The sequence below is a fragment of the Podarcis melisellensis genome (genome assembly GCF_964234715.1).
Source record: "Podarcis melisellensis genome assembly, chromosome: Z".
In the NCBI taxonomy this organism is placed as follows: Eukaryota; Metazoa; Chordata; class Lepidosauria; order Squamata; family Lacertidae; genus Podarcis; species Podarcis melisellensis.
This window is the reverse complement of record NC_138547.1, coordinates 13,684,517-13,708,833: the sequence shown is the minus strand read 5'-3', so window position 1 is coordinate 13,708,833 and position 24,317 is coordinate 13,684,517. Positions and strand designations below refer to the sequence as shown.

At 49.4% G+C, this 24,317-nt stretch overlaps 1 protein-coding gene across 13 annotated transcripts in view; it reads right to left on the bottom strand.

Annotated features, from left to right (window-relative positions):
* PRRC2B (proline rich coiled-coil 2B) overlaps positions 1-24,317 on the bottom strand; it is a gene marked incomplete at its 3' end in the record, with an annotated part of 68,951 nt that overhangs the window by 24,294 nt on the left and 20,340 nt on the right. For 10 of the 13 annotated variants that reach the window (XM_081897124.1, XM_081897134.1, XM_081897135.1 and 7 more), the window contains exons 4-22: positions 22,679-22,781; positions 22,417-22,489; positions 21,971-22,114; positions 19,515-19,756; positions 19,310-19,431; positions 18,237-18,370; positions 17,383-17,473; positions 15,610-15,802; positions 14,048-14,360; positions 13,560-13,750; positions 12,552-12,753; positions 11,202-11,427; positions 7,648-9,831; positions 6,026-6,213; positions 4,357-4,502; positions 3,078-3,219; positions 1,894-1,976; positions 1,436-1,627; positions 970-1,164 (exon numbers count right to left, since the gene is read on the bottom strand). In XM_081897124.1, coding sequence (XP_081753250.1) covers positions 970-1,164; positions 1,436-1,627; positions 1,894-1,976; positions 3,078-3,219; positions 4,357-4,502; positions 6,026-6,213; positions 7,648-9,831; positions 11,202-11,427; positions 12,552-12,753; positions 13,560-13,750; positions 14,048-14,360; positions 15,610-15,802; positions 17,383-17,473; positions 18,237-18,370; positions 19,310-19,431; positions 19,515-19,756; positions 21,971-22,114; positions 22,417-22,489; positions 22,679-22,781 — 5,164 coding nt within the window. The remainder of the gene's footprint in view (positions 1-969; positions 1,165-1,435; positions 1,628-1,893; positions 1,977-3,077; positions 3,220-4,356; positions 4,503-6,025; positions 6,214-7,647; positions 9,832-11,201; positions 11,428-12,551; positions 12,754-13,559; positions 13,751-14,047; positions 14,361-15,609; positions 15,803-17,382; positions 17,474-18,236; positions 18,371-19,309; positions 19,432-19,514; positions 19,757-21,970; positions 22,115-22,416; positions 22,490-22,678; positions 22,782-24,317) is intronic. The other 3 variants (XM_081897129.1, XM_081897128.1, XM_081897132.1) reach the window with 2 other exon arrangements.

Below are 24,317 nucleotides of genomic sequence, written 5' to 3'. Positions count from 1 at the left end.
ATACTTTAATGGTCAGGATTAACAGGGGACAGGGTTAGCCCCCTAACCTAGCAGAGCCTCCAGTGCCTCCTTTAACTTTTCCCCATAGAAATGAAGGGTTGAAAGAAGTAGGGAAATTAGCTCCTATCACTAGGAAAGGGGTGGGGGAGTGAGAATGAGATTTGGGCCCATATTGAAACTTAGGCCCCACCTGCAATATACATTTAAAGCATTGGGATACCACTTAAGCTGCCATGGCTCCCCCCAGAGAATCCTGGGATGTGTAGTCTGTTGAGTGTTGTTAGGAGATGCCTTATTCACCTTACAGATACGGTCTGCCTGAGACCTGTTGCCACTGTAGGCAAAATGCCCTAATGCCTCCCCCTGAATTCTGGGTCCCCACTCTGGCCCCGCTCCCGCTACTACCATCAGTAGCCCCATCACTGGAATTGTATCTTTACCTCTGGCGACACCCACACTGCTGCCACAATGCAGCAGCAGCAGTGAGGATATAGAGGGGGCAGTGATTAGGGCACTGTTGTTGTGTTAGTGGCACAGGAAGCCCCAGAGTAGCTGCGTAGGCAGCGGCGCAACAATGGGGGATGGATCCACCACTTGAGGCAAATGGTTTCACCTCATCTCATGCACAAACTACCCCTACTCACAGAGTTCCCTGGAAAGAGGATTTGACTATTAAACCACCCTGGGAATGGCAGCTCTGTGGTGGGAATCGGGGCCTCCTAACAATTCTGGTCACCCTTAACAAGCTACACCTCTGGGGGAAGCCATGACTGTTTAAAGTGGCATCATACTGCTTTAAATGCATGTCATGACTGTGGCCTAAGAGAGCACACACACACACACACCTGCCCAAACAGATGCTAACACCCAAGAAGGTTGGTAGGGATGAAGGCAGTCCTTCAGTTATTTGGGGCCTAAGCCCACAAAACCATAACAGGCGGAAAAAGAAGCAGCAAAAGCAATCCTTACTTTAGGGTTTACTCCAAATTCAATGGGAGGCACAGGAAGGACCGAATCCACGTGGATCTCCACCCCATTGACTGGGGGGACGCTGCCTTCAAGGCGTTCTGCTCCTTCAGAGCCTTTCCGGTTTTTCAGGGAGCGCTCATTGCCAATTGGGCCCGGCTTGTGGTCCTTACTCTGACCCAGGCTTTGATCTGAATCCTTAGCAGGGAAACAAGAGAGGCTCTGATTTAAAGGGAGGGAGGAAGTTCAGCTCCCAGCATCTCCAGGTCAGGCTCAGAATGTCCCCTGCCTTAAACCCAGGAGAGCCGCTGCCAACCAATATTGACAACACTGAGCTAGAAGACTTCCAGCCCTATCGAGCCTGGTTTCCAGAACGTGCCTGACAAAACCAGACCACCCTTGACTTCCAGCAGCTGGATCCAGATGCTAGACAGCACATCTGGTGCCAGTGGCAGTTAAGCTAGGTTACCTTTTTATCTGACTGCTTTGGCGCTTGCTCTTTCTGGCAGTCACTTTTGGGGTCCACCAGGCCACCTCCACTCATCTCTTCAGGCTTGAGAGTGCCATATGGAGAGCTGCGCTGGGAAGAAGTGGCGGAGGATTCCCGCGACTCAGCGCTCAGGTCAATGCCACTATCCCCCTGGCTGCCTTTAAATCCCTGCTGCGCAAAGCGTGGAAAGTGTTAAAACCCCTCCCAGCAATACCGCTACAAGTCATAAGAAACGTGAGGCCACCGCCAAAATTAACGCCTCTTTGTCAAAGTCGTCACCATATCCACAGTGTACAACAGCGGTTGCTCTTTGTGCTCAATTCCTGTCCACACCAGCTCAGCCTCTATTACACTAGGCATCCCCACCTCTTTACACACCGACTGGACACCCGCCCTCCCTTCCACTCTTTACAGAGGAGAGGCTTGGGTGCACTTACCTCGGTGGAGCTGGATTCGTTACTGGTAAAGGCATTGACAGGTTTGCTCCAGGAATCCGTGCCAGATGACTGAACGGAGAGTGCTGTGGCAAGAGCAGATAAATGGGAGTTAAGATGTTTCAGAGAGGCCTCCCGGGCTGCTTCTCATGTTACATATGTCGCCTTTTCCCAAACATGCATGTTGGGGAAGCAGAATAAAACTCAAATAGTAAGGGGGAAATGCTATCCTCTGGCTTTTAATTGTATGGCACGGATGGGCTTCAGCAGTTTGGATTTGGTTTTACCTGATACCTTTTGTGCATGGGAACGTAAGAAGCTGGCTTATATCGATTCAGACTGTTGGTCCATCTGGTTCAGTACTGCCTACACTGACTACGAGCATCTCTGCAGGATTTCAAGCAGGGCTTTCTTTCATCCCTACCTGGAGATGCCATGGGAGACAGAACCTGGGACCTTCTGCATGGAAAGCAGATGCTCTACCACTGAGCTATGGCCCTACCTCCATCTTATGTTTTGAGGAGTTTTCTTTTGAGTTTCGTTCATAGATGAAGGGGTGGCTGCATTCCCTTAGCAGTAATCTGCCAGACGATGGGTATACTAGTGTTTGGCAGGCTCACAGCCAAAAGTGAGGACCACCCCTTTCCGTCTCTTTCTACCATCCCCATTTTTCTCTCCCTACCCTGCTCCATTTCAGAGATTGCCTGGGATCTGATGCATTTCCAGAAAATCTAGAGAGGGTAGTGTTGTTTACAGGGTTTGCTGGAAATGGAGTAACTCACAAGTGCCTCCAGACAGGGATGGTGAATCTCAGGTCTGGGGCCAAATGCAGCCCTCTCTATCTGGCCCTTGGGACTCTTCCCAGGCCACGTGCCTGAGCAGTCCTACTTCATATCCTCCTTGTGCGTTTCTCCCTGCCTGGACCGTGTCCTTGAACTCTGGCAATGCCTCTTGCTTGCCAGGATGGAGGACAGAGGGAGGGAGGGTGTGCGTGCGTGTGTGTGTGTGTGTGTGAGAGAGAGAGAGAGAGAGAGAGAGAGCGAGCACGTGTACAAACTGGCCTACTGTACAAAAGCAAAATTTGCATTCACTGCTCCACCCACACCTTTGCATCTGACCATGCCAACTACTGGCACATCCAGGAAGAGAATGTGGCCCCCACCCTGACCCAGACACACCTGACTCACCTGGACTGTTGGTCTCCCAAATCTCTGTGCCCAGGCTGTTTCCAGAAACCGAAACATCTCCTTGCTCAAGGCACATGCTGCTTTGTTTCTTAGCAAAGCGAGGTGGGATACGAGACTGAAGGACGCGGCCCTTGGCTGGAGCCTGTGGGAAAAACGAGGGAAGCCCAAGGGCATCAGGACTCCTGGGAAACACTGGAAGGCTTTGACCCAGAGACAGAATCTCAAGGAAACATTGGTTTTTGTCTGGCCAAAGTGTGAACCTCTTTCTTCCAACTCAAGGGGGTGGTGAAGAGAGGCAGGTGTGCAGAGACCCTAATCTGCAACAGCATCATCATGGGGCAGGAAGCAAGAAACAGTGGTGGGCTAGATCTGTTAGAACACCGGCAAGTAGTGGCATCAGAGAACTCAAATCTGCAGCACAATCTTCAGGCAAGACAGGAGCCTGACACAGATTTGGCAACAACGCCCACTGTAAAAGTGGCAGCAGGACCTTGGAAGGGCTGCATGGAACACCCCGGAGGACCACACACGGTTGCCCCTTTTTTCCTATAAAGTCTCCAGGTTGGGATGGGGATTTGCTTGGGAAAGAACAGGATCAGCTTTGTCCAGCTTTTGCTCCAAGATTGGTGGCGGTGGCAAAGTTGTCCTTGCCTGTCATTTCTGATGGTTTAGAAAATGAGTTGCCAATGAAGTGCCCAAAGGACCCAGAGTGCCTACCAGTAAGTACCTCCTATGGCACCTGAGAAAGGTCTCAGAAACTACTCCCTCAAATGTCCGCAGTGTACAACCAGAGGCTGTTTGCTCTTCCTCCTCAGTACCTCTCTACACCAGTGCAGCCTCCCATGCACTGGGAAACCCCGTCCTCTCTTTAATATGCCCTCATTTCATTGTATGGCAGGATTAGACACATTGTTCCAGCCACTTTGTTCCTAGTGCCCATGGAACTCTCTCACAATTCCAAATGTGCCTACTGGCCCCCAAAAGAGTTTGGTTTACAACAGATGAAGGGAACCTTTGGCCTTCCAGATGTTGCTGAGCTGCACTTCCCATCACCCTTGGCCACTGGCCACACTTGCTGGAGCTGATGAGAGCTGTAGTTCTGCAAAATGCCTGGAAGGCAAAAGTTGTTCCCACACACCCCTGGTTTAGAATGTATAATGCCAGGATATGAAACCCAAACCTTGGTTTGTTAAGACAGCTGCCTTTACATGTGGCATGTGTGGGTGTGCTAAAAATGTATACCTAGGTTCAGGGGGCACTCCTGCCCCCAGGTGCTCACCTGGGCTGCTTGCTCTTTTTTCCGTCGCTCCTCCTCCAGCAACCTCCGCTGCTTCTTTGTCAGGACTTCGATGAATCCTTCGCTCCCAATCGGTCCGACTTCTGTCTCTTCAGCAGGGCCTGAAAGCCGTCCGTCCATGATACCATCTGAGAGTCAGTTTAAAGACAACTTCAGCTTATTTCCAACTTTGCTCTGGTTCTCACTAGACTAAGAACTTGACATTGGGGCTGCGGCTTCATCCAAAACCTCCAATGCTCAAAACCTTTGAGGTTCAAAGTGCAGCAGGTGTACGGCATGGCAGACCAAGCTCTGCTGTTGTTCTAACCATCAACATCCACCCCCAAAAGGGCTCCTGCTCTAAAGTGGCAAGCAATAAGTATCTTCAGACTGGGCAAGCAAATGGACACTCCTCCAAGAGGGCTGGGTCTGAGCTGTTTTTGCTGGTGCTCATGTCTTTGTGTCCAGACAGGAGGCAGTGCTGGCTTGAAGCCCAAAGCATCTTCAGGCGCTTCCCCTGCAGCCAGACTTGCTGGCAAGAGTGACTGGAAGGCCGCGGTGACAAAGGGGACAAGATAGAAGCACCAGGAAGCATCTGGGTGGGTCCTCATTCTGATATCCTCTCCGGGTCCAGATGTGGCCCAACCCAGCTCACTCGGTCCCATCCCAGGATCATTGGACACCAATTCTTTGAACTCCTCCTACCACTCATCCTGGTCTGGACAGCCATTCCAGGATGTCTCTCTTTAGAAGAAGCTTCACAACCTGCCTTTAAGCTGCAGGAGCCAAGATGGCTTACAATAACCACAACAATACCACACGTTTGGGGGGAGGGGACCAAAGCAGCAGCAAATCAATTGCAGCAGCAGGGTTAATATTAAAACAATCCCAAACCCTTGCAAAACTACATACAGTGGTACCTCTAGTTGCGAACGGGATCCGTTCCGGAGCCCCATTCGCAACATGAGCAGAACACAACCCACATCTGTGCGTCGCCGCTTCTGCACATGCGTGTAACGTCATTTTGAGCATCTGCGCATGCGGCAAAACCCAGAAGTAACCCTTTCCGGTCGCCGCGGGACACAATCTGAAAAGATTTAACCTGAAGCAAACTTAACAAGAGGTATGACTGTATCGACCATTCATTTAAGGGCTACATGACAGCAAGCCAAACAAACTTCCTGAGGAAGGGCACACCTACAGAAAAGGCCCTGTGCCATGACTCACCCAACCATTTCTAGGCATGGAGAGATAATTCATTTGGTCCACATCTTGAAGTGAACTGATCTAATGCACTGGTCCTGGATTTATATCCTCCAGACAGGAACAGAGCTGTCTATCAGATTATGCACTTCTCTGAATCTTGGACAAATCAGAAACCACTGCATCTTCTCTCCATAGACACCTTCAGGTGGTTTGGAACAATCACCTGAAGATGTGTCCAAATGCACAGAAAGCAGACAGACGATTCCCCAAACTGTGTATCAAAAGCTCATCCTCTATTGAAGCAGTTCTCAACCTGTGGGTCCCCAGATGTTGTTGGACTACAACTCCCATCATCCCTGAGCTCTGGCCTTGTTAGCTAGGGATGATGGGAGTTGTAGTCCAACAACATCTGGGGACCCACAGGTTGAGAAAGGCTGCTCTATTGGATTAAGTGAACAGGACTTACTTCCGTAGCTCAGCTCAAACTGAGAAATGGCCTCTCCCTTCTCTCCCATCTGCTGGGTTCCAGACTTGGGCTCCCTCTCTGGATTCTTTCCCAGCCCTTCGGTGCTGTTCAGGTTAGCATGGGAGCCGTAAACGGAATGGCTGCTCTCAGGACTGCTGGGGTCAAGCCCCCCACTGTCATCGGGAGATCTAGAAGAGAAAGCGAAAGAGCACCAGCTTCAGAGAATGTTTCATGCAAGGATGGGAAAACCTCTTGCGTGGGGGCCTGAATGTGACCCTCCAGGCCTCTCTTTCTGGCTCTTGGAACTTGCCAAGCCACACCCCCTCATGCCAGGCCTCACTGGCATGCTTCACATCCTAAGTATTTTTTTAGCCTGGCCGGACTGTGTCCTTGTCTGGATGGAGGATAGGTAAGAGAAGTGTGTGCACAAGTATGTGCAGAAAACAGAAAGGTAAAAGCTTTTTTCTTGGTTGCTCTGTTTGTGCCTCAGGCTCCACCCATCACTGGCATGTGGCCCTCGGAAGATTACTCAACAGGGAATGTGGCTCTTGGGCTGCAAAAGATGACTGGCAGTGACTCTTTGGTTTGAGTCAGGGGGCATTCCCAGTCCTACCTGGAGATTATGCCGGAGACTGAACCTGGGATCTTCTACATGCAAAGCAGGTGCTCTACCACTGAGCCATGGCTTTTGCCCACAATGTGACAAGCAAAGAAGTTGAATTTAAGTGCAGTGCCGCAATCCGGGCACATCCTTACATGCGAAGTCAGCTTATGCTACACAAGCCCACCACTGCCACCATTATAGGTACCATGTAATACCCATTCTCCATTTGTAAAAAATAAATATTCTACTGTGGCAGCACCTACACACTGGAACTCCCTGCTTATAGATAGCAAGCAGGCGCCTTCACTGTACTCTTTTGGGCACCTGCTAAAAACATTATAATTTAGACAATCCAATCCAGATGTTTAGAAACCTGGAGTGGGCTTTAATCTGTTTTGAGCCTATTGTTATTTTATTTTAATATTTTGAAAGTCTCAAACTATTATTAATTCTCTTATTGATAATTTTATAGTTTTGTCTTTTTCGTGAACCACTTTGAGTGTGTTTTTTCTACAACTGGGTGGTTTACAGTAAACTTATACAATAGCAGCTTTGTGCAGGTGGAGGAATAATAATTGAACAGGTAGGGGGAAACCCACCATTCCCGCTCTCCATTTATTTATTTCCCCACCCAGTGCGTTTTCCTCACTTCTCAAACTTTGGAAAGGCAGTGCAAGTGTTCTGGCGACATCCCTTGTGCCTCCTTCCCAAAGCCCAGCATGTTGCTTCCCAGGGTGTATAAGGTCACAGGAACTCCCAAAGCCCTCATGCGACTTTCCCAGTCCCTGGTAAGCAGTCCTGCCTTGTGGGGATGGGGAAGGGGCAGTTCTGGGGGGGGCGCAATTTTGGCTTTGCACATGGGACTCTCAGAACTGAACCGTCTCGTAAGTGGAAGGCCCACCGCATCAATTTTACAAAACGAATAAAGCAAAATCTTTATTTATTAAGCAGAAGATCTGATTGCACAACTACAGCCATTACTTGGGAGGTGGGAGAACATTAAAGCTGTGAGGCTTACCTTTTTGTTTTTATCTGTGCCCCATTCATCTGCTGGCTTTCGTAGCAGGAGGCTGCTCCATTCCCACCAGCTCTCACAGCTTTCTCCCCAAACCCAGTCGAATCAGCTTTCCGGCTCTGCCGATCCACTAAGGGTCTCTGGCTGGAGAAGCTTCTCTTGGCCAGCTCCCTCTTCTCCCCCATGCCGCTGCTGGAGAGATTGCCGTCCAGCTGGGCTTCGCCCTCTGAGATGGCACTGCCACCGCGCCTCTCCCGCCTCTCGCTGAAGTCGCTGCTCTCCGAGGCAGTCTCCCACTCTTCATTGGCATGGTCAGAGGAGTTCTGGTAGGGCAGCTCGGGAGACCTCCTGGTAGCGGCACCACCCCGATCCATCATGGTCAGCTTGGCTCTCCCTGGCCACTGGCAAGCTAGGAGGTTGGTTCCGCTTTCTTCCGGGTTCCAGTGCCCCATGGACTCGCGCTCCTGCCTCAAGCGCCTGAACCGGGGAGGCTTGTCCTGACGAGGTGGGCGCCGGCGGCGGAAAGGACGATTCTCAGCATTCTCGGGATCACCCCCGTAATCCTCCTGGAAGTAGTGCCTCTTGTCTAATGGATCCTCCTCGTTGGCCCGCCGGGTGAAGGAATCTGGCTGCTTATATGAGTCTTGGCTATAGTCCCTCTCAGACAGGCGCCTGGCCCCAAAGGTGTCCAAAGGTGTGCCGTGGCCGTACTCCTGCCACGTGTTCCCCCCGTTCCGGCCCTGCCACTGGGAAGGCTCCTTGGAAGCAAAGCCTCTTCGCCCATACCCAGAATTGCTAAGTCTCGGGGGTAGCGAGCGCCCGAAAGCTCGTGGGGTCTTCGCTCTGGCATCCAGGGTGCCTTGGTCATCCGAATAGATCTTGTTGGACCGCCAGGAGTCGCGGAAGTCTCCCTTCTTGAGGTCGCTCTCCTCCCTTTCCGCAAGGGAGCCCTCATTGCTGTTTTCAGAGCCCCGCTGGCGGCGGCGCTTGGGCAGCTCCTCGTACTCTGAACCTTCGCTGTGGGTCTCGCTGGCAATCCTGCGCCTGAGCTTCCCTCGTGGGAACTCTTCTGGCTGGTTGAATTCCCTCAGGGGCCGCCCTCTGCTGCTTCGCTGAGCACTGCAGACACCAGTGCTGTTGCTGCTGTAGGCACCCCGGCTACTGATGTTGCCACTGCCACAGCCCACAGCATTGCCACGGCCTCGGAAGGTGAACTCCCGGAAGCCACGACCACGTCCCTGTCCCCTTCCGCCAAAGGCTTGTTCCTCATCAATAAATATCCAGTTGTTTCTTTTGGTGGGGGGCAAGTCGCTGGACTCCCTCGACTGAGGCTTGGCCTCCCAGACTTTCCCGTTTTTCTCCTCCTCCTCCTCTTCCTCCTCTTCCTGCTCTTCACCTTCCTCCTCCTTCTCCTCCTCGCATGGTTTCTCGGCTTCTTGGACCACTGCCCGAGAGGGGTACTTCTCGTCCAGCAAGTGGAAGCGGGCAGACTGGAGCAAGGCAGCAGAATCATGGTCATCCTCCTCCTCCTCCTGCGCCTTGTGAACCGGGGCCTTCTCCTTTGGTGGGGGAGGGGCGGACTCTTCCCCATCTGCTTTCACCTTTTCCAGCTCTTTCTCCTTCTCTTCGACTTTGAGAGCCTTCAGGACTGGCTTCTTAATCGGGCCAGATCTTCGAGCCCTCCCCGTCTGCTCCTGGTGCTGCTGCTGCTGCTGTTGCTGCTGCTGTTGCTGCTGGCTGCTGGCATTTCGGCTCTCAGAAGCCCACCCTGGCTTGGCAGTTGCCTGCTTGCTGGCAGGTCCGTCTTTCTTCCATGCCTCAGCGCCAAAGGACTGCTCATCTCGGCAGGCCTCTTCATTTGCAGAAGCCGTCCCATCCGAGGATTTCTGATAGTGGCCGGTATCCCAGCCGTTGTACTCTGGCTTCTTATCACTGTGGGCCAAGCCAGCTTCCAAGGAGGAGCTCCTCAGGTTGGTGTGGTGAGGGTCGGCAGTGCTAACGGAAGGGGCACACTCTTGATGTGGGAAGAGACGGTCTTGGCTCAGCCTTTGGGAGGAGCCGACGCAGCTGTCAAAATTGGCCTGGGGCTTCTTGTCGAAGATGTTTAAGTAATCTTCTCTGGACTCCTCAAACAGGTCACGTGCAGGGTTGATGCTGGTGCTCTGCGATGAGTAGGAGCTGTTGTTCCTGAAAAAGGAAAACGTCGCCCACAAAAAAATAAATCAGTCAACAACTTGCGATGGCTTTAAAAGACAATTAGACAGGTTCATGGAGGATATGGCTATCAGTGGCTACTAGCCACGACGGCTGTGTACCACCTCCCCTGCTGGAGAGGATACACCATTCCCCCTGGAATCACTAGTGGGCTCAGGTCCTGCTGGTGGGCTTCCCATGAGAGCACCTGGTTGGCCAGCTGTGAGAAGGATGTTGGACTAGGTGGGCCTTTCATCTGATGCAGCAGGGCTTTCCTTAGGTTCTTAGCCTTCCAATATTCATATTCCTCCTCCATCTCTCTCTCTCTGCATCCAAGATGCAGCGGTGGCTACTAACTTGGATGGTTTTAAAAGAGGCTCAGACAAGCTCATAAAAGAGAAGGCAATCAATGGCTACTAGCCATGAGGGCTATGTTCTGCCTCCGAGTATCAGTTGGAGCATCTGGTTAGCCGCTGTAAGAACAGGATGCTGGCTTTTGCTAGAGTTCTGTTTCAGCAAAAGCAAAGTGCTGTGGACTTGCATCCGCAGTTGGTCCAGATTTAATATTGGAAAGCTCCCAAGACCATTACCTGCCACTCTCACTCACTGCAATGGACGCTTATGATTTCAGGGGGTTGGGCCAGATGACCCTTGGAGTCCCCATTCCAACTCTACAATTCTATCATTAATATGCTGTAATTTTTGCTTTTCTTCTTGCCCTCTAGGCACTGGGCACTTCGCAAAAGTGGAGTGCCCAGTTACTGGCAGAGCGCATAGCGCAAGGGAGTGCTGCGGCATAGGCAGGTGGTGGTGGACTCAAATCCGGAGGCAATTTAGCGAAAGAGCTTATTTTTTTAATTAAAAAACATGTTTATTATTGGGGAAATCCGGATCATTCAGAATTCAAAAATATAAATGTTCCTACAGACTCCTTCTCATAATTTCTCAGTGCTGGATAAAAACGTTTCCCTTTCCTCAGGCAGTTTGAAAAGTCTGGAATGTCATTGCTTTGGGAAGGTTGCGGCCTGATCCAAGCAAGGTGGTTTACAACAGGAGCACTGCCACTGTGCCAATGACTTACAAACAATCCCAGGTTCAGTCCCCAGCATGCTAATCAGTGCAGACAGTATTGAGTTAGGTGGACCAATGGATCTGACTCGGGATAAGGGAGTATTCGAGGTTTTAGGGGAAGGGCTGTAACTCAGTGGCGGAACTTTACATGCAAAAGGTCCCAAGTTCAATGGCATCTCCAAGCAGGGCTAGGAGAGATCATCGTCTGCAACCCAGAAGAACAATTCAAACAATACCGAGCCAGGGGCCTGAGTGTCCTCATGATGAGAGCACCTGGGCAGGTTTCCCCTCACCTGGCGTGCAGTCCTTCGCTGGCCATGCCTTCGGTCTGTTTCGGGCGGGAAATGGGGCAGCCTTTGCTCTGAGAGGAAGTGTAGCTCTCCTGACCCCACACTGGTGGAGGGGTCTCCCCGGACACAGCCTTCCTCTCCTGCTGAATGGAGGACTGGCTGTTCTGCTCCTTCGACATGCAGCTGCTATTGGTCAGAGAATCCTGCTGGACTGCTGGCTTCATGGCCCCTGTTTTGGGACAGAAGGAGAGATAAGGAGAGGAGGCAATGGGAAGCTTGGGAGCCCAAACTGGGTTCTGAGGTAGAGGCACCCAGGAGGCCCCAGCTTCTGTTTGAAGGGCTTGGAGAGACAGATGCGAACTCCCCCCTCAAAAAAATGTCTGAGAGTGACTGTTGGTCAGTGAGCTACGTGCATGAATGGTCTGACTCAGTCTAAGGTAGCATCCTGTGCTCATCTCACCCCTGATGTAATCCCCAGTCCCGAGGTGCCCTCTAACTCTTTCCCTGGGGAATGCATGAAGGCTAGTAACCTTTGAATAATTAACTGCAATTTGGAAAACAAATGAACAAATCAAACCAAAAACTATTAGAGCAGTGACAGCCACTAGTTTGGATGGCTTTAAAAGAAGATTAGACAAATATCTGAAAGATAAGGCTATTGATGGCTACTAGCCATGATGGCTACCTGCTACATTCAGTGTCAGAAGCAGTGTGCCCCTGAATACTGGGAACTGCTGGGAATTACAGGTTGTGCTCCCATTCCCGCTTGTGGGCTTCCCTTTGGGGCCTCTGGTTGGCCACTGTGAGAACACGATGCCAGACTAGATGTGTCTTTGGGATGATCTCTGGAAATGTTTTTATTTGTTTCCATATACTTTGTGGAACATACATTAGAGATCTAGAAACTTCCTGGGTTCTGTTCTATTGGACCCTGTGTTTTACAAAACATTAAACATTTCTCAATGACCCTTACCTCTAAGTCTTTAGTGGGGAACTGGATTTAGCTGGAAGGCTTAAACCTTATCTCTCCCCCCCCCCCATATCCTGAAGGGTCCGGATTCACAAATGGGTGGGGCTGCCTACCTGTCAATCACCTGACCCTTACAATGACATCAGTGCACCAGCCTTTGCTCACATGGATTATCAGCTCATCACCATGGCTTACAAAGAGATACAGAAAACGGGGTGTACAGAGAGCAAAAGGAAAATGAAAGCAGGCAATCAGCTCTAAACCATGGTTTGCCTCTTTGAAAGCTAAACCATGGTTGCATTCTAACTCCTGGTTAGCACAAACTATGATTTGATGCAATTTAACCAAGTACTGGTGTTTTCTTCCTTTTAAGAAAACATTACCTGAAGGATGAAGGGCTGAGGGGTAGAAATCCACTTGGGGGTGCCCCTGGACCATGCGAGGGTCCATGTAGGAAGGCATCATCATCCAACGGGGGTCGAAGCCCAGCATCTGTGGATGTGGTGGATAGAAGGTCCGCTGAGGGTGGGAGGAGGGAGGATAGACCTGGGACTGCGGCCAGCTCTGCATTTTGTACAGCTGGTCCTTAAGAGGGAGAGAAAGAACTAAATGGGCATGGAGTGCAGGTGCCTGATTAGCCCCTGAATAGAAACCACGTTGTTGGACTCCCTATTCCCATAATTCTATGCCTCTGGGTTAAATCAGGTTCAACCCCCAATGGCATCTCCAGTTGGCGGAAATTCTCCCTGCCTGAAATCCTGGAGAGACACTGCCAGTCAGTATTGACAATACTGACCTAGATGAACCAATGGTCTGGCTCTATGAGGACTGAAATCTTACTCTATTTTTAGGCGATGGTCAGGGCTTTGCATGCAGAAGGTGCCAGAGTAGTTTAATAATCCACCCATACTCCCAAGCACTTTAAACATTCACGGCTTCCCTCAAGGAACTGTAGTTTGTTGTTAGAACTTATTCCAGAGCTACAGTTCCCAGAGTGGTTTAACAATCAGTCCCTCTTCCCAGGGAACTCTGGGAGTGGTAGTTCCGTGAGGAGGAACAGGGGTGCTCCTAACAACTCTCAGCACCATTAAACTACAGTTCCCAGGATTCTCTGGTTGAAGCCGTAACTCTTAAGGGTTGTGAGAGTTGTTAGGATAACCCTACTCCCTTCTGGGAGAGGAACAGGGAGGTGGTCTCCTAACAACTGTCAGCACCCCTTAGCCAGCCACAGGATTATTTGGGGGAGGCCATGACTGGTGAAGAGGTACCACAATGCTTAAAATATACAGTGCGGCTGTGGCCAACATAACATGAAAGAGAATTCTCCCCCATGGCACATAGACACACCCCTCCGAGATTAACGGCCTGTTTGGCCCAGTGGAGGTTCTTACATGCTGTTGCTGCTGCCGTTGGAACCGTGGGGGAAGCAGTTTCGGGTACTTGCTGAATTCCTGTGCGGGGGACACGGCTTCTCGGAGCTCCTCCTCACTGCTGCTTCGGTGTGCTGCCGACGTGGCCAGAGTTTCCTCCTCCAGGTAAGCAGGAGGGGAAGAAGTTTCCTGGGTATGAAACTCAGGGTTTGCTGAGGAGGAGAGAGAGACAAAAGTCTTCTTAATAAAGATGCTCCAGGCGAAGCACCTCTCGGTTGGCACAGATGCCCTCCCCTCACCCCCAAAAGCAGGGCGTCTGTTTTGCACGCAGAGGGGCATTGGTTCAATTCCCAGCATCTCTTGGTAGGGCTGGGGAACATTCTCTTTCTCAAACCCTGGAGAGCTGTTGCCAACCAGTGTAGGTAATACTAAGCCAGAGGGACCCATGGTCTGCTTCAGTGTATGATAGCTCCTTTGGCCTCCCATGAATCCAGCCAGTGCAGCCCTACCTCTCCGGGTGGCATGGCTGTTCTCTGGCGGGCTGGCCATCTCCAAGGTGGCGGGCCTGGGCTCTTCGTTCTCCACGTGCTTGTGGCCGTCTCCAGCTTTCTGTGCCAGCTTGCACTTCTGATCCAGCTCCTTCAGCTTGGCAGCACAAGCGGCCAGGCGCTCCTCCCGCGCTCGCCGCTCCTCCTCCTCCCGCCGCCTCCGGGCCCGCTCAACGGCCTCGGACATCTCAGAGTGGACAAACTTCTGCCGCAGAGGGAGCTTCTCCTCCTTGTCCTCAGAAGACTGCTGCCGGAGGCCCCCCAGTGAAGGTTTCTAGCACAGGAGGCGGGGGGGGGGTGAAGAGTAAGAAGGTCCTTACAGTGGTGAACCACAGTTCAAAGGCACCAAGGAGAGGGAAAATATGTACCAACATCTCCACACCAAGCAGGAGAAATCTGCAAAGATGGGAAATGTGCTCCCTTTTCTTATGTTTATTTGTTCAGGTATCTATACACCACGTTTTTGTACCTTCCTACTTACATAAAAATTAAAGGCTGCGTCCCACAACCCCCACTGGAGAATCTGTAGTGCCTGAATTTGCATGAAGTCAGGGTGAGATAGGGGAGCAAAAGAAAAGGCAAGCTGCATAGCATGGCAGGGAGGGAGGGAATGCGGAAATGCAAAAGGGGCTGTAGAACAGAAGGCAGGTGGCCTCATAAGGAGGCAGAAGACGAAAAGGGTGCTCAGTAATTGCAAAGTGCTGGAGGAGGAAGACGTAGGTCACCATGAAGGTGGTTTGTGGGGGGGGGGGAGAGTTGCAAAAAAGCGAGTGGGAGGAGACATGGATGTGGGGTGAAGGTGAAAACAGCTGTGCAATGTAGGATTACAAAGCAGAAGAGAGAAGTGGCTTCAAAAATAGGGCTGGGAAAGTGAGAAGTAGATTCAGTAGTTACATGGAGCAGGAATGGGAAACTCTAGGGGCTTAATGTGGAGGGAGTGGCAAGGGGGTTGGTGAGCAGAGCAAGCAGGGGCCCAGCCCCTAGTGTAACAGACAAGCATAATACTGTGGCATAGAGCATAAAGAAGTAATAGCAACCCATGTATGTATGTGATAGTATGTTCATACATGTGCACATCTGAATGTGCAGTGAAATGAGCAATAGATTAATAAGTAGTTTGTGTAACTTATTTATATATACTGAACATTCTTTTTTTCTGTTCCTATTTAATCATTTTTGCATTTCTACTTTCTATATTGAATTTGTGTAGCAAAAATGGGGAAAAAAGAACAAGGGGGAAAATATAAAAAGAACAAAAACATAACATTGCAATAGCGTCAATAAAAATGTTCGGTCAAAAATGAATGAATGAATGAATGCAGGAATGTACTCTGGTTGCTTTTAATATGGGGAAACACTCAAGCAGCCTGGAAATGCACACCTCACATTAGCACAGTGCAGGAAAAGCTTTTTAATGCTATATGCAAAAGCCCTTTCCCATCTCCTTCATAGCAGCCACAACATGGCACACTAACATAGCAGTTAATAATTGCAAGCCACCTTGCTGAGCAAGCCCACCATACCTGATAGTCTGAAAGGGGAGCCCAGCCATTCACTTTCCCTGAGGGAGGCAAGTTATCTGGTCCTTTACGGATTGGCCGAGACAGGCCAGCCAAGTCGCCCCAGTTCTTTGCTTCTTCTGGGGGGTGCCTGGCCTCTGTGCTGTCTGCCGAGCTCATGGAGAGCTGCCGCTGTCTTCTGGGGTCCCAGGTGTTCCTGTCAATTAAGACACATTGGATGTTAAAACAACACCAACTGGACTTCAAGCTCGCGCTCTCTCTCTCTCTCTCTCTCTCTCTCTCTCTCTCTCTCTCACACACACACACACACACACACACATTATTTCTATCTATCTATGCCACACATATACACACCCCATCAAGCCATACAGAGGCTCATCAGGACCTAAAGAGAAGTGGAAAATCTTCTCCAAACCTGCCACTGCAGAGAAAGGCAAAGTAAAATGGGGCAGAGCATCTGCACTGATTGCAGAAGGTGCTAGGTTCAACCCCCAGCTTCTTTAGGCAGGGCTAGGGGGGTCCCTTGTCTAAAAACCCTGGAGAGCTGCTGCCAGTGAACATAAGACAATATAAAGCTAGATGGACCCTTTTTCTGACCTTCCTGTAGGTCAGTAGCAGGGCATGTGCTTCGCCTGCAGGAGACCCCAGGTTCAATCCCTGGCATCTCCAAATAAGCCTGAGAGAGGCTCCAGCCTCAAACCCTAGAGTTGCTGCCTGTCAGTGCAGATAATATGGAACTGGACTGAGCATTTCTCTGAACAGGTATAAGGCAGCTTCCTATGTTCCTATCAACTGCAGTTGTTGAGGACAGGAGCGGAGGCCTTCTGCATCAGGGTGGGGGGGTACCTCAAACCCTTGGGACTCTCCCAATGCCACACACTCCTGTTCCCCATCCATTCATATCCCTCAACTGCTTCCCTTTGACTGCTTCTGCCTGGATAGAATGTCCTGCAACTGTGATAATGTGGCTTGCTTGCCTGGTTGGAAAGATGGGTGGGGCAGTGTATATGTGTACAGACACCTCTGCAAGGCAACCTAGCATAGAAAGGTGAGAATCACGTCCATTGCTCTGTCCACTTTTTCATATGGTCACATGCACCCCTGGCATGCAGCCCCCAGAGAACTGCACATAAGGAAAGGCTGCAGCGCTTGGGACTTTAGTCAGAGATGACATGATTGAAGTTCATTAAATTTTGCATGGCATGAAGAAAGTGGGCAGAGAAAAACTTTTCTTCCTCTCTCGTAACAATGGAACTCGGGGGCACCCAATGAAGCTGAATGTTGGAAGAATCAGGACAGATAAAATAAAGATCTTCACAGAGCACACAGCTGAACTACCGAACTTGCTCCTGCAGGAGGCAGTGTTGGCCACCAATTAGGATGGCTTTAAAACAGGACTGGACAAATTCATGGAAGAGAAGGCTATCAACAGCTGTGATGGCTCTGTCCTGTCTCCATGGTCAGAGGCACTAATGCTTTTGAAAATCAGTTGGGAAACCACAGAAGTGGAGAGGGCTCTTGTGCTCAGGTCCTGCTTGCAGTTTTCCTCACAGGCATCTGGTTAGCAACCGTGAGAAAAGGATGTCAGACTAGATAAGACAAATGAGAGCATGGCCCTCCAGCTGAAAAATATTCCCTCCTCCTGCTCTGTGTGCAAAGCAGGCCTCACTACCTTCTGCCTCTCTCACCCACATTCATGGGCACAGCAACCTCTCTGTGTGTTGGTTGAAGGAGGCCCGCTAAGCTGCGGATTCCCTGTCCCACCACTGCTCTTACCATTTTGGCCTCCCGTCCTTATGAGTCTCCTCCTCCTCTTCATCTTCGCTGAACTTCAGTTTCTCAGAGTAATCCACTTCGTCGTGGATCCCTGCAACAACAACAAAAGAGATGGAGGGTGGTTAGCTCACTTCCCTGAAATTATCTGCGCATCCTACGCCTGGCTGGGCCTGTCACTCAAAACCAACAGGACACAAAAGGCCAAAGATCTCAGAAACCAGCTCTGCAGTAACTCAGAGGAGCAAGGCTTTTTAGTGTGGTGCCCATGTTCTGTGGAATAGCATTCCTTTCAATATACAACAGGCGCCCACCATCTCCACTTCGCAGAAAGAGCTGAAGGCATTTTTGTATCGACATTTTTTCCCAGCTGGATAAAAGGTCTTTACTACAAATGTTCGCTGATTAGGGGTTTAGGTCTTGTTTTAAATGTATTTTTCATTTCTATATTTTTAGCTTATTTAATTACCTTATGCGTAAATTGCCTTGAGCTGGCAATTTATAAGGCGGTTAATGGTAATAACAAAAAATATCAGCATGGCCCCTGGATTCCCTCCCGCTGCACAGAGTGTGCATTGCTTAGGGACTATTAAAATATTAAGCTGTTTAGAAATGCTTTTAAATAAACAAACAAAAATAGTGGACTACCCTACTGGTTTGGCACTAGAGAAAGACGTCACCACCTTCCATCAATGCAATGCTTTGGGGTTTTTGTATTTTTGTTTTACTATAATCACGAGTGGGCAGAAGGAGAAGGGACCCATGTGAGCCACCAAGGGAAGGGGGGGGATGGGACCCAGAAACTGAACACTACAGCCTGGCCACAGAGCCCAAACTCACACAAGAGGGCCTTTTACCTGCCCATCCATCGTCTGCATCATTATCAAGTTCATCCAGCCCCTTCAGGTTCTCTGCGTTGATGATAGTGGGCCGGGGAACCCGCTCCCCTTGCGGCCGGGCAGGGCGCAAGACCCCAAGCCGGTTTTCTTTTCTGTGGAGGGCAAGGCAGAAAGACATTGTGTGCCTGCTAAGGAAGTGTGCACAGCCGACAAAGGGACAGGGTGAGCTGCCTAAAATAAGCAGCGAGGGTTGGTGCAGCAAACAAGGTGGCCACGCTGTGCTTGCGCACTCAGCAGTCAGCTGCGCCTGCTACTTCCTGGACAGGTCTCAAGGCCAAACAAGCCGAAACACGAGCAATTCACCAGTGGTATCTTCCAGTTGTAGGAAAGCTTTAGCCTATGGCATTTCCGAGAAGTAAATAGCACCCACCCCTGTGCTATTAGCCTTGGAAGATATCATTGCCATCATCATTATAACCCCCCTTCATCACATGGGATCGCAGAGTGATGTACAAATGAAACAAAATACACAAATGGGATGTGAGCAGCAGGGTTAAACCCCCTTCCCATTGCCATGGCTGTCATTCCATCATCTCCCCCACCTCCCCAGCGCTGTTTTTAACCAGAGAGAAGTACGTAGTGTCTATTTTCTTGGCCAACCTGGAATATTCCAACACCTATCAGTCCTGGCCAGCATGACTATCTTGGAATACAACACCCCTCAGCCCTGACTAGCCCAGTCATTTGTGGACTAATACTCCCATCAGTCTTGACCAACACAGCTATCTTGGACTATAACTCTCACCAGTCGTGACCAGTGCTGCAGCAAAGGCTCAGCTGCTGTGACAGATGAGCCAGTTGTTCTGATAATGCTCCTTGCCTTTAAATAACTTAAGAAAAGCCTTGCTGGATCAGGGCCACGGCCCATCCAGCCCCACATCCTCTTCTCACAGTGGCCAGCCATATTCCTGCGGGAAACAGGCAAGCAGGACTCGAGCAAAAGAGCACTATCCCTTCCTGTGGTCTCCAGCACTACTGGACTTGAAAACAGAACACAGCCATCATAGCTGTCTAACTAGCAACAGCCTTACCCATCTTGGTCGTTGGTCTGATATTGTCTGAAAGGGACACGGGGCTCCAGGCGAAACTGTGGGAGGGGGAAGGACCCACGGTCCACCGGCCCAGGAGTCTCGGATGGTTGGTTTGAGCACATCTGGAAAGAAATGAATAAGAGTTCAAAACTCAAAAGTTCAAAACACAAGTGTCAAAAGAGAAAGCAAGGAGGAGAAGACTCACGAAAGCTGGTAGCATGTCATGGTAAGTTGGGGGTTGGTAGGCATTGGCCATGAACTGCGAAGCCCCCTTACGGATCGGCTGAGTAGAGCGGAGAGAGGGCTCCTTAAGGTCACTGGCGTTTGCTGAGGAGGGGGCTCCATCTCCTGAGCTGGAGGTCTTGCAGCCCAGCTCAGCCAGGGAGGCGGTCAAAGATGCAGCAGGGGTTATGTTTCTGCCGCCGCCCTCCCTCCAACTCGTGACATCTGTGTGGAGGGGAAACCACAGTTCTAAGATGAACATCATCATCATCATTATTATTATTATTATTATTAAATTTTGTATACTGCCCTATACCCGCAGGTCTCAGGGCAGTTCACAGGATAAAATCACAATATAAAAACACAAAATACATAATCAAAATAAAAACAAAGAGAACCTGATAACCCCCCTTCCTAACACATTTTAAAAGGGCATTGGATGTGAATGTTAAAGAGGAATGTTTTTATCTGGCTACAGCTGCTGCTGCTACTAGGAAATATAAAGGAAAGTTTGTTTGTTTTGAAAATGAAATGGCTGTATTGTTACTACTTATCACCTCCCATGCTCTTAACTCAATCCACAGGTACCATTTGAAACATTAAGGCAGTGTTTGCCAGCCTGAGGCCCTCTAGACATTTTAGACTACAACTGCCAAGACCCAGTCAACATGGCCAAGAGTCAGGGCTGATGTGGACATATAGCCTAAAACATCTGGAAGGAATCAGTTTGGGAAAGGCTGCTTAATACTGGAAAACAGCGGCTATGGGCCCTTATATCAGAGATGGGGAGCCAATGGAACTCCAGATATTATTGACTATAATTCTCATCATCCCTGGCCACTGAGGGCTGATGGGAACTGGAGTCCAACAGTATCAGGAGGGCTGCAGGGTCCCCACCTCTGCCTTATATGAATGTATATGAAAGCCTTGAATCTTGCAGGGAGTACGGTGGAGATATGACATATTGAATTCAGAATGTTGGCTGCTTTATTAATGGGAAATGTCAACTCTTGGGAGTTCCACATTGTGAAAATGGCAAATAAACTAGAACTCTGCTTCAGAACTAGCAAAATACACCACTGTCTGAACACACAGCTGATTTTTTCAAAGGTTCCTATCAAGGGAAGCTGGTCAGCAGGGCAAGGTGGGGCAGAGCCCTACCAGAAGCATTTTTCTGTACCATAATCCATAGCATTAGTCCAACAGTCCTAGGTCTCCCCCCCCCTCCCCACCCCAGCCCCAACCCTATTCATAAACTTCCTGTAATTCAGAGACTCCCTGGAGTATTTGCTGTCCATTTACTCTGCTGGCCAATCACAGCTGTAACCAATACAGTAAATCACAAACATCACTATGGCCAACAGGTTCCACCTTTCACCCTTGTCTCCAAGCGGAGAAGGGGGAGCTGGAGGTGCCAAGTGTTCACAGTACCCTTGTAAGAGACAAGGACAGGGAGAAAACACCAAAACAAACCGGCTGTCCTCTAGGCCACCCACTAGGCCCATGTTCCTAGTGTTGTCTTTTCCATCTTACATTTCCCTATCTTGTGTCCCTGGACTCAACAAAACATTTCCACCTCTCTGCAAAATCAACAATCTGAAACCTTCCTTCTCTGGTTTGAACAAGTTTGATTAACTTATCCATTTCTGTCTGATTCCATATATCTTATGAACAAATTCCATTCCTTTTTTGGAGCTTGCTGACACTTCTGTTTCTGGGTTTACGCTGGGTTGGCAGCTACCAACAAGATGTATTCTTGGGATTTTAGGTTTGTAACCATTTCATCCCTGATTACATTAAAACAGAATCAATACTGGGCTGAGTCTCAAGAGTGGTTCCTATTACATTAGAGTTACAGCCTATACTATCTGCCTCCAATGATTAGTCATGAATGGGCATTTCCACCATGTATGGAGAAAAATGTGCATTTCCAGCATTTAAATCAATTTACTGTGAATATTCCATTCAATCTTGCAAGTGCTAAGTACCACCTTCAGGAGCAATTTAGGCCCTATCTGCACTATATGTTTAAAGGAGCATCATAGCACTTTAAACACTCATGGCTTCCCCCAAAGCATCTTGGGAAGTGTGGATTGTTAAGATTGCTGTGCGTTGTTAAGAGACCCCTATTCCCACACAAAGCTAAAAATACCAGAGAGGCTTAGTAATCAATCCCTCTTCCCAGGTAACTCTAAGAACTGCAGTTTTATTATGAAAGGGCCTCCTAACAGCTCTTAAAATTTAACAAACTACAGCTCCCAGAACCCTTGGGGGGAAAGCCATGGTTGTTTAAAGTGGTAGGATACTGCTTAATAAATAGCGCAGATGGGGGCGTTATATTGTGCCACTGAGGTGTTTGAACATCTGTGTGTACATCTGAGGCCAGGAAATGAGTCTGCTACATTGAGAGGAGGACTCTGGCTCCTACTGTTTACGTACTCTGGGGGCGGAGGCTTGGTCCGGGCCCATACGACGGATCTAAGACGCCCTTTTCTTTGCCAGCCTTGTCCTGCTTGCCAGCTGCTTTCAGTGTTGGAAACTCCTCGGGAGAGAAGGATAACTGTCGGCTTGAGGCCCTTGAACCTGATGAGGGGGGAGAAAAGAGGAACAAGATGATCAGGCAGAGAGGCTGGGGCTCCATGCTCCAAAAACTATCCCTCCTTCTTAGCTGGAGAGACAAAACCAGAAGAACAAAATATGCACAATGGCCTATATGTTACGGCAACTTCCGTTTCACGTGCTTTCAAGGCACATGTGACCACTGACAAGGATACCTTTTTTGGCCCCAGAAGGGGGTGGGCTTATGTGCGCCCCGCCAACATGTGCAATGACCCAGAACACAACCTCTGCACAAACGGGGGGGGGGGGGGGTTGCCTATACTTACCACCTTCTGGTCCGGCTGGCTTTCCATTCAGCTGTGCCCATGACTTTGGTCCACCTGGCACTGAATTTGTACTCTGTGGAAGAAGACAAAAAGAGAATGAAGAAGAGTCCAGCTGGATCAGGACCTGACAGCTTTGGGATTGAATATGAATGGGCAGACTGGCAACCCATGTCCAAGAGAGTTGAGCAGACAAGGAAAGCAGCACTTTTCAATCAAAGATGGAATGTGCATGGGGCATGAAAAACCAATATGATTCTCTCACCTCCTGACTGATTGACTGCGTCAGCTTCTGTAAACTGGAGACAGATTTCTGCAAATCCTGCTGCGGCAGCAACTCCTGCGGCTGTGCGGCCGTGGCACTGGAACTGGGGGAAGGCAAGAACAGGGGAGAGTTAAAACACTGCACATGCTATGTGGGCCAAGCCCCAAAATCAAGGCCAGCTCAAAAGACATCTGCCATTAAGCCACAACTGCAGCCTAAGCCCTCTCTACACTGCAACCAAGCCCTGAACAACTTGGCCCAGGATACCCACAGAGACCGCCTGAACCCTTATATCCCAGATCAATCACCAAGATAGCCTGCAAGAGCATCTCTGGCCATTCCCTGAGTTGGTGAGGCTCATTTGATGACCATGAGAAATTGAGCTTTTAGTGTCATTGCCCCAGTCCTGTGGAACAGGCTGCCAACTGAGATTCAGCTGGCACCGGCTGTGCCAACTTTTAAGTGCCTGCTGAAAACATTTGTATTCCGTCAGGCCTATACAGGCAATTAAGAGTATATCCGTCACAATGGTCTACTGAAGTATGTTTTTCTTGAAAAGATTTTTGGTTTTTACTTTTTTAATTGGTCTTACTGTACTGTTTTATATCGCTGTGATGTATTTTTATGATGCGGCAGTATATAAATATTTTCTACAAATGAAATAAATTTGTGCGCTGCAGTCTATTATTTGATTATTGATGTAAACCTCCAAAACGTATTTTGTATAGCTAAGTTTTTACCTCTATCTTCAGTACATCTTATTTTATTTTATTGCTATGGCTAGTGGCTGATGCAAATAAACATTATTCTGATCCGATCTGCGCTGCAGCAGTTTAGCAAGCATGATGAGACTCCAGCCTTTTCCACAGCTTGGAAGTTTCAGCAGAGAGTTGGAACTGACCTGGCAGTTCTGTGGTGGTCCTCCATTCCCAGCTCAAAGTCTGGGAGCTGCTTGGACACCTGCACCTCCATGCTGAGCATCTCAGCAAGCTATCACCACCCTTCTCCATCCCCAGAAGATGGAGTCATTGTCCAGTGTGAAAGGAAAAAGTCTAGGCCAGCCGCAAAAAAAGGGGGTTTGGAAAAATATTGCTTCTGTTTTTTATTAACAGCAGTTGACCACACTGTTGGCAAGCAATGGACTCAGCATTAGCTGTGGTTTGCTTGAAACAAAGCCAATGGAGCCAATATTCCATGGGTTCCTTGTGATTAAGGATAGATGGTTAATCTGCTCCATTCCAAAAATCCTCTGGTAAGGAAGTCATAACTTTTTAAAGTGGTATTGTTGTGCTTTAAATGTATGGTGTGAATCGGGCATAACATTGGATACAGCTCAATGCTGGTTATACTCAGAGCAGACCCATTAATGGACGTAACTTAGCTCTATTTATTTCAGCAGGTGTACTTTAACGTCCGTTATCTATGCTCTGGTGACCTCTAGGTTAGATTACTGTAACAAGTTATATGTAGGGTTGCTTCTAAAGACGGTTCAGAAACTTCAGCTGGTGCAGAATTCAGCAGCCAGGCTGTTCACTGGGGCAAGATGGTTTGAGCATATAATGCCAATCCTGGCCTGTCTACACTGCCAATTAGTTTCTGAGCCAATCTAAAGTCCTGGTTTTGAGCTATAAAGCCTTAA